Genomic DNA, 20,359 nt, shown 5'->3' on the forward strand with positions numbered 1-20,359 from the left:
CATAAGAAACAGAGAACAGAACTAATTTTTTGTTATGCTGCTTCCTGCCTGGAATCCAGGAGTTCTGAACTATCACTGTGCATCCAATAGCACGTTCACGGGACCTTTCTGCAGCTGGTCTGGGAAGTTCATTGCCTTGGGGAGCCATTAAATTAAATATGCTTAAATCTGAGGAGAAGTGGGGAGAGGTGGCTAGAGTGGCTTGACGGAGCATTAGCACTGTTTGCTGTTAGTTAAGATAAGGACAACTGGGCTTAAATATGCCTGATTATCTCCATTCAGCTGGACTCCTTAGTTGAATGGAGAAAATCAGATGACTCAAGGTAGTTTTGTTTTGTTTTGTTTTGTTTTTAAATCTGATTTCCTTATACCACCCTGGCATCATCTTTTGATGACTTGTTTGTTTGTTGGTGTCTGTCTTAAAGAGTTTCCTGGTAAAAGCCTCATTCTTTTCATGCTGTAATAGGATTATAACAGGAGATGACTGAGGTTGTACCTTAGCCAAAATACACAGCAATTTACATGCAGGGTATGTGAATCCACCTATAGACTGTGTTTTCTAAAGATGAGCACAAAGTTCTTCAAACAAGTCCAGCCCACACAGAAAATGAAAGTTGCTGTGGATCAATAAGGAAGCAAGTTTCAAGGCTGGACGAGAAGAGCAGGGAAATACCTTGCCTCTCTGATACCCCCCTTGCATCCTTACCTACTGAGGAAATTCTTGCGTCATCTGTTACTGCTTCACTCTGCCTGAGAAAGATTGCTTTGCAGTTTGTTTTAATGCCGGTCCCCTAATCAGCTGGAGAAAAGGAGTCACTTATATAAGCCAAGGGGTAGGAAACACTTTGGTGATATTGCTCACCTAGCACGGACTGTTGGCTGACTCCTGACGTCCAGCTTCTGCATTTGCTTATCCAGTTTCCTTGGGGCTGTATTGACTAGGATAAGTGGCAGTTTGGGAGGCTTTCTTCTTCATCATCTTTCTTTTTCAAGGCAGTGGGTGAAGAAAGCTGGAAGGCATGACTCCCTCCACAGACAAAGAGCTCAACGGGCTAGATAACCCCAGCTTCATGGTGAGTCTGCTCTTCCCCAAAAGGTAATTCTTGCTTAAATCGGTGTGAGCCCTGCAGACTGAGGAGAAAGGGAAAGCTGGGGGATCGGGCTGCCCATGCAGAGGCTTGTCTGTGATCTGCCTCAGCTTTTTTATCGACAGGAATCTGAGGAATGATTGCCTCGCTAAAGTCCGCTGCTGCTGCAGATCCAGTGCAGTTTTTTGCTCTCTGGTGCCCTTTTCACTTCTTTTCTTTTCATTACCTCTAAAATGATGGAGTAGGTGAATGGCAGTGCAAGTGTATCTGCGTTGGAAAGGTAACGATTTGGTAGATCCTCATGCTGGTGTCCGTGTTTAGAAGGGTTTATGTATTAGTAAAACTACAAGAGAAATTTAGCCCACTGAAGAATGTGTTTCTTTGTCTTCTTCTGGATCTATTTCTATTGAGGTAAAGTAGGAAAGAGATGAGTGAAAAAGGGGGTCAGTGGATGAGAGTACTCTGCAGAGGTATAGCAGGGTAGTAAAATCTGTAAACAATGTATGAATTTAGCAGTGCAGTGCACTGGGGATACTGGGAGCTGTAACAGTGCCACAGGGAAAGGACTTGGGGCACAACAGCCCCATTCCTATCTCATGCAGAGCTCACCTCCATTAGAAATGAGAAAAGCTGTTTATGTTCCAACAGTGGGAGTAGAAAGATGGGATCCTAATATGCTGGCAAAGACATATATCCAAAGATAGGGGACCATGGAGGAGTCATTTAATCTCCTGGTGCCTAAGCCCCCCATTTCTCAGAACTGGCAACAGTGGAGGTGGAGTGTTATGTGTGCCAGCTGCGGGCAGAGCCTCTGCGAGGTACTCAGTACAATGAAGAATCTTTCTTTCACTGTTTTTAACAGTCTCAGCTCTTACCTGTTCTGCTGCTGAGAAGTCCAATTAATTGTAACTTCCTACAGTTTGGATCACCATTTTCTTCTACCTGTCCGAACAGTTCACTTTCTGACTGCCCTCCTGATGCACTTAATTTAAGATACAGCACAGAGAGGGCATCCTGTGCCCCTGAGCTCATGAATGCAGCTGGGCTGAGAACCACTGGAAGCAGCTCTGGCAGCTCCTGTGAGGGCCTAACCCTGTTCCAGCCTGCTCCTGCTTTGTCCTCCTTCCAGCACCTCAGCATCACAGGATGGTTGACATGGGAAGGAACCTCTAGGTCAGCTGCTTCAATCCCTGCTCCTGCAGGGACACCCAGAGCAGGCTGCCCAGGATCATGTCCAGATGGCTTTTGAGGATCTCCAAGGAGGAGACTCCACAACCTCTTTGTGCAACCTGTACTACTGCTTGGTCATCAACACAGTAAAGAAATGTTTCCTGATGTTCAGGTGGAACCTTCTGTGTTTCATTTTGTGTCCATCATCTCTTACTCAGTCAGAATTTCTCTTTTGACCTGCCTCATCCTGTTCTCTCAGCTTCGTCCTTCTCTTGCTAAACCATGCTCACTCCCCTTCAGCTCCTGGGGAGGGTCAGGCACTCATGTGATGGTCATGCGGGGCTGTGACTGAATACATCCCCTGGCTAACACAGGAAAAGTTGCGGTGAAAGAAAAGGAGCTTACTGCTGTCTGCCTAGCTTAGGCTTCCTTTATCCATGGTGTTATTCAGGAGTAGCTGTCCCCAAATAACTCCCTGCATGAGCAGTCTTAAATATCTTGCTGCTTATTTGTTAATCCACAAATCATGTTCCCCTGTTCTGAAATGAAAATGCCTCCATGGGGAGGTATTCAGGAATGCCTTTTGCTCACAAAGTTCATGCCTGAGCTCACTTAGAATTAACTCTGTTTTGAAGGAGCTGGGATGCTCCCAACCTGCCTGGGCTGGGTAAATACACGGTGTTTTGGAAGGTATCAACACATTTTGACAGTGTCATCACAAATGGGACTCAGCCACAAGGCTGGAGATATCAAGAAAGTATGCAGTTCTTTGGGACTAATTAGCCATACCTGAAAATTTACAACTGAATGTAGCATTGATTTTACATCCTTGCTCCTTGACTGCAGCATTAGCTCCAGTGTAGGTAAGCCACGAGTGTTACAGCACACACCTCGCTTTGGGTCTTTCAGCATCTTTCTGTTCCAGCAGGACTTGGAAGATTAAAGGAAGTTTGGTGCTGATAAACTGGTTGAGCATCTCTTGACAGCAAATTTCTCTGCAGTATGTGTGTGCTTGGGGTCCCCGTGCTGGAGATGAGGCCTCATCTCACTCTCCTTTTGCCAGATGACTGCTTTGAAATGGTTCACCAGGATCTCATGCTCTTTGATTTCCCTCAGTTCCTCTGTTTTAGAGAGGTGTCCTGTGTGAAACCCAGTGCAGGTGTGGTTGTTGAGGTGAAACACTTGTAAGGGTGTGTGAGGACGTCAAGAAGATTTAAGAGAAGGAAGCAAAATGCAGAAAGACTTCTAGTCAAATTGTCTTAGGGTGTTTTGTCAAAGGAGCTCTTTGGGTGACACAGAGAACAGGGACCAGTGCAGCATTCAAGCATTAACCTGTTGCACACTCCTCCTTGATTCAGCTGACACTTTTTCCATCCTTAATGAGACATTAATGATGCTAGCATACTTTATCAGAATGTCTCTTTGAGGCAGAAACACCCTCCAAAGTTTCTCTGACTAGACACACGTGCAAATAAGCATATAAATGACTTATTAAAGCATTGCTCACTTTGTTGGAAGTTACATTTGAAGTTCTCCCGCAAGACATGGAGCACTGCCTCCAGACAGGCAGCTGCAGGGCTTAGATGTGGCTAATGGATGTTTTTTTTCTCATTGTTCAGAGTGAAGATGGAAGCCACCACTGTGCCTCACTGGATCGAGCTGCCCAGGGCCCAGAGGAAGGCAAAGGCAAGGCACGGAGCAACAAGATGGCCTACACTGTCACGGACATGCCACCCTGGTACCTGTGCATCTTGCTGGGTATTCAGGTATGCGAGGATTGCAGGCAATGTGTGGGGATGGATGGAATTTTATCAGGTGTTTAGCCAGTTAATAGGGACAAAATCTGTATTTGGGAGTGCTTTAGGTTCTCCTGATGCACCTGGAGCTGTAGGGCTGAATCTTAGTGTCCTTAGGGCCTTTCCACCACTGCCTGAGCACTGATTGTTATCCTCCTGCCTGCAGCTACACTCTCCCCCTTGATGTGCAAATAATAAGACCTCTGCGGTCTAGGGCTGGAGCCAAACAGTTAATAAGAACAGCTCAGATACCTCTGCTGAAATCAGCAAAATGTCTGTAGGCTTCTAAACTCCTGCCTTTCTGCTGCAATAATGGCTAAGCAGAGGCAGCAGGAGAAGGGTCCATACTGCTTTGGCTAATGTTTATGCCCACGCGTGTTAAATAACCCAATACAGCCCAAAGTTAATGGGTACAGTGCCTCAGGGAACAGAGCCCTTAGAATGACTAAGGAAGCAACAGACTGTTCTTGGAGCTTAGTGGACACCTTGTACTTCGTTTCCTTAAATGGTCACCTTAAATTTAGAATGTATAAAAACGAGGTTTTGTGAACACATCTACATTGTAATTTTAATACAGCATACCCTTAAACAAGCAGGCTGAGTTTCCAAGTGCCACCAATTCCACCACTGCAGTCCTCTACTACAAGAGAGAATTAGGAAGTTAGACCAGCTGAAACAACCTCGCCTCATCAATTGCTCACCAAATTATCTTCATATTTAGTAATTAACCAAAGGTCTTCATTAAAATATTCCTGTGACTCTTTTGAAAAATGCAATGCTTGATCTTTCCATTCTTTGGCATCCATTTATATGGCTATTCATACCTGCACTGTGGGAGAAAAGTTGCTGACAGCAAAGAATGGATAACTCCAACTTACAAATATTTTATGTTATTCACTGAGATGCCAGTGAAATGGACTGGGGAGTCCAGAGCACTAGAAAAGGTCTTTGGGCACGGAAGATGGGAGAAGTTTGTGGGGGTGCACTGCAGATCTTGTAAGTGCATCCCCTAACAAAACGTTTAATATATAAAAAACCAGAATGAGTAGTACTGGCATGATTCAAATGCAAATATGCAAGTTGCTTGTAGGTTTCCCTCAGTAATGCAGTAATGTTGTATCGCTAGCTCTGTATCCTTCTTCACCCTGTCTTTCTCTGTGGCTCCTAGCATTTCCTGACAGCCATGGGAGGTCTGATAGCCATCCCGCTGATCCTCTCCAAAGAGCTTTGTCTTCAGCATGACCTCCTCACCCAGAGCCACCTGATAAGCACCATCTTCTTTGTCTCAGGAATTTGCACCCTGCTTCAAGTCCTCTTTGGAGTCAGGTAGGTCAACTGCAAGAAATGCACGTGCAAGAAAATTTATAGATGCAATTTCTATGTGCTCAGCAGCCAGCTTGCTTTAAAGTTTATCTAGTATTGAGGGTCATTTGTTACCCTTAGGCAATTAGGACACGTGGCAAAGCACACTGCAGTCACTGTACATGACAGGTTTGCAGAGTTGTCTCACTGTTTGGCTTTTGCATTTCCTGGTACTGGATGCATTTTGTGTTGGGTTCGTAAGGAATCTGTCATGCAAAATGTAAAGCATTTAAAAAGATGCAGTATACAGTATCTGCCTGCTCCTTACCAGAGACCCTGTGGCTGTGGCAGGTCCCTTTCAATCTGACCCTGGACATGGGTGCACGGAGCCCTTCAGAAACTTTAGGGCAGGGGGTAACTGGGAGAAATTGCAGCTCATCTACCACCTTTAGAGACTCAGGAGAAAGTTAAATGCTTTGTAAGAGACATATCCACAGTGCCCAGAAGAGCCTGGGTCCTTGCTGGCCTTGCAAAATTTCTTCCATCCCCTTTGTCATAACTCTGGACTGCCTCTCTCTTTTCATATTTTCCCCCCCCCATTATGGCAGGAACAGAATCACACAGAACTCAGAATTGCAGGGGTTGGAATGGACATCTGGAGCTCATCCAGTCCAACCTGCCCTGCTAAAGCAGATTCCCTAAAATAGATCACACAGGCAGGCATCCGGGGGGTCTTGAGTATATCCAGAGAAGGAGATTCCACAGCCTATCTGGGCAACCTGTTCTACTGCTCTGTCACTCTCAAAGTAAAGACTTTATGTTTGTATGGAACTTCCTGTGTTCCAGTTTGTGCCCATTGCTCCTTGTTCTGTTGCTGCACACCTCTAAAAAGCACCGGGCACCATCCACTTGACTCCTGCCCAGTAGATATTTATAAGCATTGATAAGATGGCCGTAAGCATTGATAAGAACTAGTGTTTCTTGCTTCAAAAGCAAAAATCACACATTGATTGGCTTTCAAATCTGAATAACCTGGTTAAAACTCTTCTACTGGCAAATCACAATGCTTTTTACACCTCCTGGACATTTCCTTAGGGTAACTCTTCCATCACTGTCTGTCATAAAGAATGGGGGTAGACAGCCCCTCCCTGGAGGTAACTCCATTGCTTCAGGATTAATAAAGGAATGCATGCCAGGCCACGGTGGCCACCAGAGAGAGGCAACTTGTTTCTTCTGAGTTCAGTTAAATTCAGGCTAGGGCACACAGCTATGGTGTGGGCTGTTTGGGTGATTCAAATCTCCTGGGTCCCCCCAGGCTGCCCCCCAAATGACTTGGTGAATGTCCAAGAGCTGTGATAAAAGTGTGGCAGGGAATGAGCCATTAATGTCTCATTAATATCTCTTGTGGCTCAGTAGCTGAATGAGGAACAACAGATCAAATTAAGCAGTGAGGAGCTGATCCTATAGGATAAGTTTAAACAGCTTTTTCTGTGCTAAGGAGGAAATTGCCTTATTGCTGGCCCCAGTTCCCTGTCAGAAAGGTGGACTCAGCCTGGAGCAGAGCTGAAGGAAGTGGGAGCAAGCAAACCTAGCCTGGGGAAACAGTTAGAAACAGACTTATTTTTCTCATTTTACTTCTTTCTCAAAGCCTGTAGTAGCTGATAATTGTGAGTCACCAGCAAGACTGTGGGAAAAACAAATACGAGGTTGAGGGGATGTTTTTTCCTGGAAAACATCAGTGCTTCTGTCCAGTGCCCTGGGGAGCTCTCAGCTAAGTGCTCTGCACAGTTCAGGATGTCCGTTTGTAAGGAAGACTGATTCAGAGGAGAAGAGGTGAGAGGAGGGACAGAGACAATATGTTAATATGTTAATGTGGCATGGTGATGGGAGGCAGCTCATCTTGTGGAGGTAATATAAGTGAGATCGGTTGTTTTAGCTTGGCCAAGTGGTGGCTGAGTGGGTCTGGCTGCAGCCTGCAATTAGTCTGAGAGAGCAGAGATGGGATCAGGCAGGGAAAAAACACTTCAGCTAAAATACAGTGCTGGCACATGAACAAAGAGATGGGAACTGGCAGTGGAAATGGGGAGGTTCCTCCCAAGAGTGAGTACAATCTGGGAGCAGCCCTCCAGAAGCAGTAGATGGTGGAAAACCCCAACCCACTGTAACCCACAGCTCAGTTACATGACAGAGCATGAAAAAGCAGCGATGGGTCCCAGATGGTCATTAGAGACTAACCAAGAAGCTCCTGAGGACATACAACTTGTTGTTGTGGTGACCCTTAGCAGATGCTTAGGCATCATGCAGTGATGATGATGATCAGAGCATAACATCTCCTTCTCTAACCCGGCAATCTTGCAAACCCTGCTGGAAAAAAAACAACCCACATACCCCACATACATCACCTCAGCACTCTAGCTTGATGTTAGCCCACCAGCACCAGCTGGGAAACAGCTTCAGGGCCAGCACACCAGGAGCTATAAAGCTGTCGTTAATTCAACAGTGGTGGCACTAGGTCTTCTGTGTTTCTTCTTCCCTTCCCTTCCCTTCCCTTCCCTTCCCTTCCCTTCCCTTCCCTTCCCTTCCCTTCCCTTCCCTTCCCTTCCCTTCCCTTCCCTTCCCTTCCCTTCCCTTCCCTTCCCTTCCCTTCCCTTCCCTTCCCTTCCCTTCCCTTCCCTTCCCTTCCCTTCCCTTCCCTTCCCTTCCCTTCCCTTCCCTTCCCTTCCCTTCCCTTTTCTCTTGCCCAGCAAAATCCTTTGAAGGCTGCAACATGTTTGGATGAACATAATAAATAAGTGACTCCACGGATGACTGATGTTTAAATATAACTTTCTGGCTAGTTCTAACATTGCTTTGGTTGTACATGGCGTGAGTAATTGCAGTGATATAAATACTCGTTGTAAGTGACAGAGATATGGTGCTGCTACAGCTATGCCATCTTTCATTTTCCTGCGCTTTCTGATGAATGGTGGAAATGCTTCAGCTTCAGGGAGATTGCAGAAGCATTCACATGGATCACTGCCCTGCTGCTTGTCTGAGCAGGTGCCACTGGGGTTTTTTGGCTCAAGAAGAGGTTGCTCTGGGAGCTGCTCCCAGGGAGGCTTTCTGAGCAAATAAAGCCAAGGCACTTTGGAGGTTTCTCTTGGCTTTTTCAGAGCTTGCTGCTGTGCCCATGTAGGTCTCCTTTCTGGTGTCAGTGGGAAAAGAGCAGAGGAATTAGCTTTTTAAAAAACCAGTCTCCTAAGATACAAATCACAATTTCCAGTGCCCCTAGTCTGATGATGGTTATGGCATGGAGAATAGCCAGTGTGCGCTTATGTTTATAAGCAGGCTGTGAAGCAAAGTGAGGCAGATCAAGGGGACAGAGGAAATAACTGGGTATTGGTGAGATTTGGGCACAGGTCAGTGCTAAGCTTTTCTTCAGTCTCATCATCTTTCTTCCTTTCTCTTCTCTCCTCCTCCAGCTTTTTCTTTTGGCTGCTTTTTTCCCATAGGCAGCTCTGTGACCTAGTCACACCTTGGAAGGACATGTACTTCCTAAAGCAGAGTAGCAGTCTGACTCCAGAACCAGTGTCCCTCTCTCTGTCATGGTCACTGCTCCTTGAGTACAGCTGGCAACAATTCCCAAGCACCGTCAGTGATGGAGACCTGCCAAAACGGATCAAAAGACACTGCCAGAGACCATGAGCAGGCTGTGTTTTTTGGGGTTTGTTTTTTTTTGTTGTTGTTTTTGTTATTAATTTATTTTGCTTTCCTTTCACCTAAATGGAGCTGTGATTCCAGCACTCTTACTTGTCTGCTTTTCCCTCTGTTCTTTTTCTAGGCTTCCTATTATACAAGGAGGAACTTTTGCATTCCTGACCCCAACCCTGGCCATGCTGTCTCTTCCCAAGTGGAAGTGCCCTGCCTGGACAGAGAACGCCACACTGGTGAATGCTTCTTCACCTGTGTTCATCGAAGTCTGGCAGACGCGGATGCGAGAGGTACATCACATGTTTAGTGGCACCCGTTCTGTGTCAGGGCTGTTTGCTTTCAGGAAAGAACCTCACCTTCCATCTCCAGTGGCCCTTAGCCCCTGCCCTCTTACAGCTTCCTAGGCACCTAGGCTCTGGTGCTGCACTGGTATTGAACAGGAGACGAAGAGTCCTTGCGTGATTATGGTCCCTGCAAAGACTCCACTGGTTGAAACACACCTGTTATCCATAGCCCTGTGTTCCTCATCCCTTTGGAGTCAGAATGAGGGAAGACGCTCACTACTGCAAGTTTATCACCAAATCTGCAAAGAAAGCAGCTTCGCCCCAGAGTCTACTGTCTGGAAGTGATGAGAGCAACTAATGGCATTTCAGGACACAGTCACTACCTACTTAAACAGTGATTGTCAGACACGGAAAAGTTCAGAGTGATGACTGTGTCCCCAGAGGTAAACTGATACTCAGAAAAAAACAGGCTGTCATGACATCCTGTCCTACCGGTGTGCTGAAACACCCCAAGCGCTTCCCAGCTGGGAGGTGAGTGGAGGCCATGGCTCTGTTCCCATTTTCAGAGCAAGAGCTTTTTGCTTGCATTTTGGGGGAGAAGAAAGAGAGGGTGCAGGGAAGCTGATGTGTGCCTGGGTGGCACAGATGGCAGGCAGAAGGAAATGAAGCAAGCCCTGGTAAGGACTAAATCCCTCAGCCAAAGTGGGAGTTGGTGTGCTGGTACTTTGTTGGTCCTTCCCCACATATAATACTCAGCAGAGCCCTGCTGTGGTCAGTGGCAGACCTCCATATCTGTCCATCTTAGGAGGCGTGCCTGGCTCTCACACTGGTTTGGTACTGACTTCTTAAGAAAAAGCTTAAGGAAAAACTTACCAGCTGGAATTTCATTCACTGTCTGCTCTCTTCCTTCATTTTTCCAGGTGCAAGGAGCTATCATTGTAGCTTCTTGCTTTCAAATCTTTGTTGGATTTTCTGGACTTATTGGATTTCTGATGAGATTCATTGGCCCCTTGACAATTGCCCCCACCATCACCTTGGTTGCTCTGCCTCTCTTTGACTCAGCTGGGGATAAAGCTGGACAGCACTGGGGCATAGCATTCATGTAAGTATCACTTCCCGGAGCACAAGATTTATTTGTGGAGTTCTAACATGCAGAAGGCTTGTGCAAGACACCAGCAAGACACAGTTACCTTCTGAGAAGCTTTTAGCCCTCAGCTACACCAGCAACAAAGCAAAAAACAAAAATGAAACTTTAAAATACCAATTTTGTGAAAACTCACAGTTCTTTGCTCGGTTGAGAAACAAGGCTTTCCTATGTGCCATTGCTGAGGGCAATTTCTGTTATAGTTGCTTATGCACACTATCCTACACATCCATTATTTAAGTTAAAAAGACATTTCTAAAATAAGTTAAGCACTCAAGAGTTCTGTATTCCTCAAGTTAGAATGGTTGCTGCTTCACCTCTTGTTTTCAAGCCATGAGGAGGAATTGTTTTCTCCCCAGAGGCCCTGGGGGAGCTCTGGAAATGTCTGCATTGTGTGCATGTGCCTTTGCAGCACTGCGAGCATTCTTACAGGGAAATTTATATGTGTGCCTTTGTGTATCACAGCCTTGCTGGGCAACCTGCTCCAATGTCTCACCACTCTCACAGCAAATAATTTCTTCCTGATATCTAGTCTAAACCTGAATCTAAATTTAATTTCAGAATTTAAATCATCCACAAGCATCCCCATAAGATCCCAAACCCTGCCTGTCTCCCTGCTCCTCAAGTTCCCTTTCACCATTGTTTCTTCCACTACATCTGTGGCTTGTCCTGTTCTCTAGCTGTAATGATCTGCACCCTTTTGCTTAGCCAATCTAAACTCATCAGGACTGTCTCATTTTTCCACTTCCCTTCTCCAGTCCCTAACTCGTAACCTCTGTTTCTCTCCTGACCGCTTTGCCCAGCAGTGCTGCTCTATTACCAGGGTTTTCTTGCCTGTGCCCAACCCCTGCACACAACCCTGGCCACCCTTTTTGTTCTCCTCTTTTCTGCCTGAACTTCTACCTGTGCTAATCCCAGTCCCTGGCAGAGACAAGTGATGGAGAAAGTAGAGGACATGGGCCCTGAGACAAGTGATGGAGAAGGTAGAAGACATGGGCCCTGTGCTCTCAGCCCTACTGTCCAGCCCTACCACATCCCAGAACCTCCATAATGGGTGATACCTAATGTTACCTTGAGTGACTGGTTTGATGTGTGCTCACTTGCTCCTTGGTGACGGTACATACCACAGTTCATCACTCAACAGTGTTCCAGAAGAAAGAAAAAAAGCTCAAAATCTTTATGGCCTGCACGTGCTAAGCTCAGAGATGTTTTTGCTGAGATAAATGGTCATTGCCACAGACTTACCATACTCAAACAGAGTTTTGTGAGAAGGAGCAATATGCCTCTCCTTAACAAATTCTTCTAAATCTCACATAGGCAGGCCTTACTACTGCTCAAGGCAAAATGACCTTCTCAACTATGTCTATTTCTTGAACATCACTCTTTGAAATAGGTTTAGGATATATTTCTCCAGAAATATTTGACCCGGGGCAGATGTTTTCCATGGAAATTTTCATTCTAAATGGAAAAAAGTTAGGCAGAATTATAAGCAGCTGAAAATAGCATCTATTAATGGAATGTGCCAGGCAACCTGACTAATAAGCAGTGACACCTACCCAAGATAGACGAGTGTTCTGTAGTGATTCATCAGGCCGCTGAGCTCCTTTGTTAATGCAAATGCACAAAATGTGCACTGACGCAGTTGGTCTGTAGCTTTAGAAACCAAGAATGGAAGCTGGTTCCTCCTCAGACATTCTGCATCCAGCCATTCAGTGCTCTGAATGGTGACTGATAACCTCTGGCTGGATATCATGGTGTATCTGTGCACCCCTGTGCTGCTGTTGGTGAGAGATGCAATCCCACACAAGGAGTGGAGAGGAGCTTCACCTCGTGGCCATCGAAGCAAGCCCTGGGGACTTGAGGCAAACATGGGCACTGCTACTTTTGGTGCCAAGAACCTGTTTTTTGGGGTCATCTGGAGTCGTGGAAATCAGGTAGCCAAGCCTCCAGTTCACATGGGGACAGGTGGGCATCTGTGCACACACTTTGTCTTATGGTCTGTTTTTCCCTCCTCCCAGGACTATTTTTTTCATAGTTCTGTTCTCTCAGTACCTGAAGGATGTCCCTGTGCCACTGCCATCATATCAGAGAGGCAAGAAGTGCCACTTCTCCCCCATCTATGTCTTCCAGATCTTCCCGGTATGTTAGCGCTCCTGGTGACCTGGGTGGCATGGCAGAGGGACCTGGCCCAGGCTATCTGGGCTGTTTCCACTCACTTCAAGTGGGCTTAGCACTTCCCAGCTCAGGCTACATTACAAGGGGCAGTGGGGAGAAGGACCCGTGGTACCTGTTTGTGGGGCAGAAAGGAGGGCCACCAGGATACATGCTGTCACTCTCCCTCCATCCCACATGCATGCTCATGTGTGCACAAGCAAAGGGTTGGGCAGGGGAAGGCTTTGTCCCAGACCTGTGTGTCATTGCTGGAGATACGGCTTTGCCATAATGAGATCTTGCTGCTGAATGTGATGGGCAGGTGCTGCTGGGGCTGTCCCTGAGCTGGCTGCTCTGCTACGTGCTGACGGTGACCGACGTCCTCCCCACGGATCCCACTGCTTATGGCCACCTGGCACGGACAGACGCCCACGGGGACGTCTTGTCTCAAGCTCCCTGGTTTCGTCTCCCTTACCCAGGTACTGAGATGCAGCTGAATAACCCTCTCCCCTATCCCTTGCTGCTGTACCCTGCTCACCTCACAGCCACCGCAGGGAAGTGAAGTGCCAAAAATCAGGCAAACACACACAAGCAGCCTTGCTGTTCTTCCCTCTCAGTAGATCTTGGCGTAAATGTGCCCCACTGACCTGAACAGAGCTCTTTATTTGCAGGACAGTGGGGAGTGCCAACAGTCAGTTTGGCTGGGATATTTGGCATCCTTGCCGGGGTGATCTCCTCCATGCTGGAGTCCATGGGGGATTACTATGCCTGTGCCCGCCTGTCTGGTGCTCCACCACCACCGAAGCATGCCATCAACCGTGGGATCGGTATGGAAGGCATTGGCTGCCTCCTGGCCGGGGCCTGGGGAACGGGGAACGGCACCACATCCTACAGTGAGAATGTGGGGGCCCTGGGCATCACTAAGGTGAGTCTCACATGGCAGGGTAGCTGCAGTGCCCTGCCCTCCTGTGGATCCCCCCAGTGTGGTTACAAGTGTGTTGCGTACATTGGTGTGAAGGCTGCTTTAGCAGGACATGCCACCCAAAAATGGGCTTGCTGCCCACAGGCACTTGGTAATCACTTCCTTTATCAAAAATTATCTCCTAACTCTCTACCTACCTGACTATTCTCCTAAGTAAATGGAAGGAGAGGAAAGATCTTTAATAGGGCTTCAAGTTTCACAAGATTCATAACCCAAGGATGGCAATCATGTGAAAGGTAGACCATTTCTTTGAGACTATGAAATGTGAAGGCAAACGGTATGTGTTTTTACCTCTCTTTAAAGTTGTGTGAATTCATTGAGTATCTGATTGCTCTTATAAGGGAAAGAAATTTCCAGAGATAGATAAACTTGACAATCAGATTGTAGATTTTCACTAAGTTTTATTGCTAGGGGATGGGTACATCCAGCAGCCAACTTGAAAGCTATTTATAAATTGTTGTAAAATAAGCTGTGAGCCTGTAAATAAAAGCAGAAGTTGACTCACAGCTCCTGAACTGTAATATTAGTTATTTTGCTGGATTTGATAAACCTCAAAATAACCATTTTTCATAGTGTTTGACTGAAGTGGATGTTTCTAACTGCATGGAGTCCAGTTTAGCCTGTCACCCATACTTCATCACAGTCTGGTTGGTACATATTGACCCTATACCTGAGCCTGTTCTCTCATGATGTTGTTTGCTCCTGTGACCATAGTGCGGAAGTGCTCAGACCCATAACTGTCAGTTAATAGGACATGTCTTGTCCCCATGTATTCCAAGTCCTTGCACAAGCATACCATCGGTGCTGATTCAGGGGATAGTTCACTTAGATCCCACCTCTGCTCACTTTGTTCAGACTTAAGAGCCCAGAAGACAGTCTCATAGAATCATAGAGTGGTTTGGGTTAGAAAGGACCTCAAAGATCATCTAGTTCTAACCCCCCTGCTGTGGGCAGGGCTGCCACCTGCCAGCTCAGGCTGCCCAGGAACCCATTAAGCCTGGCCTTGAGCACCTCCAAGGATGGGGCAACCACAGCTCTCTGGGCAGCTGTGCCAGCGCCTCAGTGCCCTCTGAGTGATGAATTTCTATCTCAGTCATTCTTAAACCAGACTCTGATTGGGATAGTTGGGGGTACTGAGAGCACAATGCAGATTTCATTTTGTTTGTGTGTTTGTTTACAAGGGAAACATATTTTTTGATAATAAAGGGAAGCACAAGGGACTTGTTTCCTCTGCTTAAACACAGGTGACCAACACCACCTGAAATGACTTTTTGAGTCTTTCTGATATCCACAGGCAAAGGAGAGGCTGTCAGAAACTGCCGAGATCCAACATCTTAAATGGAACTTTAGAAGCAGATGCTCCCAGTTTTGGTATCAGCAGATTAGTTAATTCGCCTTGGAGGCCAACTCAATATATCGGATAATTTGACATTGGACAGTTTTTAGCACATTAAGAATCTGAAGCTCCATTTTAATCTTGGAACAAATAGATCTTTTGGCTTTCATTAAATTACTGCTTTGATGGTAACGCTGTCCCAAAGGCAATGCATGATTTTATTTTGAAACTTCCCCACCAAATCTTACTCGTTTCTTTCACAATCGAGTAAAATGTAGTATTTCATAAAGATGTGCCTTCCAAGTATTTTAAGTCACATTTTAAAAGGGATGCTACAAGTTACTGGCAATATTTTGGTTGAAAGCATTTGCAAAAAGCCCTTGCAGAAGAAAAAAATAATGGCGTTCTTCAGATACTTCAGTGGAAGGATTAAAATAATTAATTGAATTATAAATTGTTTGCAGAGGATTACAGAACTTCTCTGCCTAAGTCACGAATGCTGTAAATCTTAGTGTGATTCTTTAAGCTGTCCAAGTTTTGATGTGGCAAAGCGTATCTTGAATTGGAAGTCTAACAAATATTGCTGCTTTTCTGCTTAATTTCTGTAATCTGCAGATGTCTCTTTTGACCCTCTGTTTGTTAGATACTCCTTTTCTTTCCTATTCACTCACTCCAGCAGCTCTGAATGAAGCTTGGCGCTTCATCCCGTCTTTGTTGCAGTGCAGGACTAAGAACGACTCCCTGGCTCTTCCTAGGGAAGAATGAGAGAAAGGTGGGTTGAGTGAAGCTGGGTGTGTGATGGCAGGTAGGGGCTGGCCAAGAGACTTCCCCAATTCTTATTAGCCTGATGTTGATCGTGTAAAGGATACAGCAGATCCAAGAGCTTGGTATGGAAGCAGCCAGGCTGGCCAGCTCTGCTCTCCCACATCTTGGTCCACAAAGAGAGGACTGCTTGGTGCAGGACACTTAGTTGAAAGCCATTTTGAGGCTTGGAACTGAATGTGCCACCAAGTGCTTTGGTTGCAAGCCCTGCCTGGCAGGTTTGCACTCACTGGTGCATCACTGCCTGCTCTTCCTCCCACCCCAGGTAGGGAGTCGCATGGTGATCGTTGCTGGTGCCTGTGCCATGCTACTAAGCGGCCTCTTTGGGAAAGTGGGAGCGATGTTTGCCAGCATACCCACTCCTGTCATCGGAGGCCTGTTCCTCGTGATGTTTGGCATTATCACCGCAGTGGGGGTTTCCAATTTGCAGGTAACAGCACCTTTTCATTCCTAGGAAAGTTTACTTTGGTTTCAAGCCAGACTATCACCAGCCTGAGTCAGACTTAAGCAGGGCTGTAGCAAATGCAAACATTTGTACTGACAGTTTCTTGGGTGAAGATGTGGGCACTTACGCAGAGAGACCAAATCTCAAAGAGAGGTTCCTGGTTGGAACAGGGCTTGTAAGCACCTGATTAATGCCCCAGCATTGCCAGGGCTGCTCATCCCCGTCTCACAGTTTATCTGAAGGAAGGTGTTATCAGCAATGGGGGAGTTTCTGTAACTGCTTCTATGGATGATTTTTCTCCATTTCCTATAATAATGTGCATTTAAGAGGAGAGCTTTTTGAGTAGAGGTCTCAAACTGGGCAAGGGTCTCAGTAAAAGTTTTCATTTCTAGTTCCCCCAGTGGCAGTGGCTGAATCACACCTTTTCCTGGTGTCTCAGCTGGGGATCACAGAGGGCTTTGCCATCTGATTGTATCTGCCACATACAGTTTCTAGTGTATGCCATACATTTTTGAAAGCATCTGCTAATTTTGGTTCAACTTCAAGCAGAACTTTGTTCTAACACCTATCATTGGGTTTGTGTGTACATCCAAGCATGACTCACTAATGAACCCATGGATTTTGGTCATTCCAAACTGGCAGTACTAACGTACACAATTTCTCTGTGCAGTACACGGATATGAACTCCTCCAGAAACATCTTTATATTTGGATTCTCTGTGTTTGCTGGGCTTGCAGTTCCCAACTGGGCAAACAAGAATAATACACTGCTAGAAACAGGTAAGAAGTGACAGCGCATTTTAAAAGCATTTCCTGTTGCATAGAACTGAAGCAAAAGTCGATCCAGAGCAATCTTTTAAAGCACACATTGTTTTTTTCCAGACCAAATCATGAAAGCTGTGCTCTGACAGTTGTCTGTTGCTTTCTGGGAGTGCTGCTCTTGTCTTCTGCTCCAATGCCTCCCTTGCGTTGCCAAATCTTAGGCCCTGTTTTGGGATTTGCAGGTCTTGCCTAAACAAGTGTGCATCTTGCAGCCTCCTGGCACTGAATATGTTGCTGGTTGAATATGTGTCTCTGTTTTTCCTCTAGGAATCATCCAGCTGGACCAGGTGGTCCAGGTGCTTCTCACCACTGGCATGTTTGTGGGTGGACTCCTGGGATTTATCCTCGATAACACCATTCCAGGTAGGATTTTGCTGAAATGAGCTAAGCTACAAGTCTGTGTCTGCCCTGGGGTTTCTCACTTGGTATTTTTTTGTCCTCATTACCACTGTTCTATGGGTAGAAGCTGTGATAGCAACCACGATACTCCTTGTCACCTAACTCCTGGAGAGGAGTGAGGAACAGGAGAGATATCACTGGAACGGTCACTGGTTCCAAAACAGTAGTTCATTAAAAAAAAGAAAAAGAAGACTCGTTTTTCAGCAACCTAGTTTGAGGAGAAGTTAATTTAGTCAAAAACATCTTTTACATGAAATGCTAGCCTAGGTCATGTTGGTTGAAAGGAGAGAGAAAGGCAACTGCAGAAGCGGGGATATGGTAAGAAATATTTCTTCCCTGCTTATAGGTTCAGGTTGGATATTAGGAAGAATTTCTTCTCAGAAATAGCAGTGCTGCAGTGGCACAGGCTGCCCAGGGAGGTGGTGGAGCCACCATCCCTGGAGGTGTTCCAGAACCTTGTGGATGTGGCACTGAGAGATGTGGTTAGTGGGCATGGTGGGGATGGGCTGGTGGTTGGACTGGGTGGATTTCACACCCTTAATGATTCTATGATTCATGACAGGCAATATGTTAATGTGTGCCTGTTTATGAAAGCTGCTGAAATTGAGGCTGAACTGCTCCCACATCAGTAGAAAGCAGCAGGAAGGGCTGATGACCAAAGATAGGATGTAGGACTGGTAGCTGCCCCTCGCAGCCAGCAAAGACCCTCTGATTTTCAGCAAGCCTAGGGAGGGATGGCATAACAATAGGAGAGGAAGTTCTACAGAAAGAGAGCAGGAAGGGCACTCTGTTAACCAGACTCTTTTATTATCTCAGACTTTTTGAAAAGCCAATATCCTTTTGGCTCATTAATTTTATTGTACCATTGATCTTCAGCTCCTCCAGGCAGAATTTATATGCTCACTCCCTTTCCCAAGAGGGACTTGGCTGTTGCAACAATTACAGACATTTAGCAATTGCTAGCTAAACTTTATTCCCTCACCTCATGATACCTGAGCAGTTAACACCCAGCTTTGCTTTTCTAGCACTTTACGATGCCTCCTGAATAGTTCTTCCATCCCCCATGGCTTCTGAAAACCTGCCTTAGTATCTTTGATTCCCATGGGAAGCAGTGGAGAAGACCGGAAGCTACTGCAGGAAGATGGGTATTGTCTAGCAGCACAGTACCTAGTTTTTTGTAGAGTTTTGAAGCTAGAAGGGTTTAAGTGCAAGGAATCTCTATGTTGTAGCGGGTCTGCTGGGATTTGAGAGCCGAATGTGGAGTGCACAAGGCAGTTATATGTTCAGAACACCCATTTTAGTGTTTGAAACACAACAATTTCCTTTTTGCTTTCACAGGATCACAGGAGGAGCGGGGGCTCCTAGCATGGAAGCACAGCCACAAGGGAGAGGCAGACAACTTCCAGCTCATTTCCAAGGTTTATGATCTTCCATTTGGCATAGGCACTAAATACTGTGCTGTCTCTTGGTTTCGGTATCTCCCTGCTTGCCCCAGAAAACTACCTGGTGGCAAGAAAATGGGTGAACTGAAGGCTGCTGGACAAGAAAGCAGTGTTAAAGCAAGCTTAGAAAGAGACTCTGAGATAGGTGCTGATACAAGGATATAAGCTCCAGGCCTGAAGGTGAACTCATCTCTCAAGCAAAGGTATGAAAAGTGTGTCTTCAGCCCCCATCATTTGAGCTGGAGCAGTAACCTTGCACTGAGCCTTGGAGACCCTGAGGAACAGTTGCTAGGCTGAAGCAGAGCTCTTCCTTTCCCTTGTCCTGACTGCTCTCAGGGCCACAGGAGAAGGCCCTTCTACTGCTCGTATGCATCCTTTGGGATGAGGTTTATCCCCTCCAGCTTGTAAACCAGCTTGTGGTTTACGCCTTTTCCTGGCCAAAGGGAAGAAGCGGGCACCTCTGGGCCATGACTCATCTCATTCCTATGACACTTCGAAGTCAAATGAATGGTGTTGGAAAAGCAGCATCTAACGTTAATGGGATGAATTGTCTTCTGAAGTTGCCTCTCCTTACCTACACTGCAGAGGGATCTACAGACTTTACTTAGGTTATTGACCTGTTAGAAATAACCAGCTTTACTGAAAAGAATCATAAGGTGGGAGTCTGGCAGCCAGCTTCCCCAGGGCACCGATTTGCACAGAGATGAATGAATCTTCATCAGATGAAGGACAAAACTTCTGCTTGGAGTGTGACACACCTGTGCTACTGCTAAGTTCTGCGTGTCCCCACCTGCTTGGGTTTGGGGATTGTGCAGCGACAGCTGCTTCTCTGGAAAACAATCTGCAGACTCTTGCTGCTTTCTACTCTCATCAGAAACAGCCTGTTAATAATGTGACTGCGCACGGTGCTGACTGCTGGCGACATGTGATGATATTGCTGTAGCATTAAGCTGTCATTTCCTGCACTGAGATTTATACTTAGGTATATTTTGGGAAAAATAAATAACATATGCAACCGAATGATATTTCTTGGGTTGATTTCCATAGCGAGTGACAGGTTGTATTCAAAGAATCACAGAGAATTCAGGTTGGAAGGGACCTCTGGAAGTCATGTGGGTCAACCCTTCCCCTCAAACCAGGTGGCACATGGCAGTGCCTAGTTGAACTATAGCTGGAGAGACACAGCTGCTTTGGGCAACTTGCTTTGGTGTTTGACCACTCTCGTGGTGACAAACAACTTCCCTCATGTCTAACTGGAATTCACAATGCATCACCTTGTGTCTGTTGCCTCAACACTGTTGCCCTCTCAGAAAAGTCTGACCCAATCTTCTCTGTACTCTGCACTGTACAGCTGAAGGCTGTGATATGGTTTCTTGTTAACCCTTTCATCTCAGCAAAACCTGGGTGGTTTCAATGAAAACCCTTTATTCCTCATGCCTATTACAGCCTGGGTCTTTGGTCCCAGCTTTATTGGTATGTTGCTTTGT

General features: G+C 46.1%; 1 protein-coding gene across 1 annotated transcript; it reads left to right on the top strand.

Annotated features, from left to right (window-relative positions):
• Positions 1 to 1,008: 1,008 nt before the first annotated feature.
• On the top strand, positions 1,009 to 19,890 carry LOC140260505 (solute carrier family 23 member 1-like). Its single transcript, XM_072352932.1, has 12 exons — positions 1,009 to 1,073; positions 3,878 to 4,024; positions 5,223 to 5,380; positions 9,177 to 9,336; positions 10,251 to 10,432; positions 12,493 to 12,613; positions 12,948 to 13,104; positions 13,297 to 13,550; positions 16,031 to 16,195; positions 16,881 to 16,989; positions 17,299 to 17,394; positions 18,769 to 19,890. Exons 1-12 carry the CDS (start codon positions 1,020 to 1,022, stop codon positions 19,035 to 19,037), a joined length of 1,872 nt encoding a protein of 623 aa, XP_072209033.1. The 5' UTR covers positions 1,009 to 1,019; the 3' UTR covers positions 19,038 to 19,890.
• The last annotated feature ends 469 nt before the right edge of the window (positions 19,891 to 20,359 follow it).

The sequence above is a fragment of the Excalfactoria chinensis genome, chromosome 1 (assembly GCF_039878825.1).
Source record: "Excalfactoria chinensis isolate bCotChi1 chromosome 1, bCotChi1.hap2, whole genome shotgun sequence".
NCBI lineage: Eukaryota > Metazoa > Chordata > Aves > Galliformes > Phasianidae > Excalfactoria > Excalfactoria chinensis.

What these genes read in the sequence shown, in the direction of transcription:
- LOC140260505 (XM_072352932.1), top strand. Translation starts at nt 1,020, where the DNA reads ATGACTCCCTCCACAGACAAAGAGCTCAACGGGCTAGATAACCCCAGC. An exon ending in TAGATAACCCCAGCTTCATG is followed by an intron (nt 1,074 to 3,877) that starts GTGAGTCTGCTC and finishes CTCATTGTTCAG; the next exon opens with AGTGAAGATGGAAGCCACCA. An exon ending in ATGTCTTCCAGATCTTCCCG is followed by an intron (nt 12,614 to 12,947) that starts GTATGTTAGCGC and finishes TGTGATGGGCAG; the next exon opens with GTGCTGCTGGGGCTGTCCCT.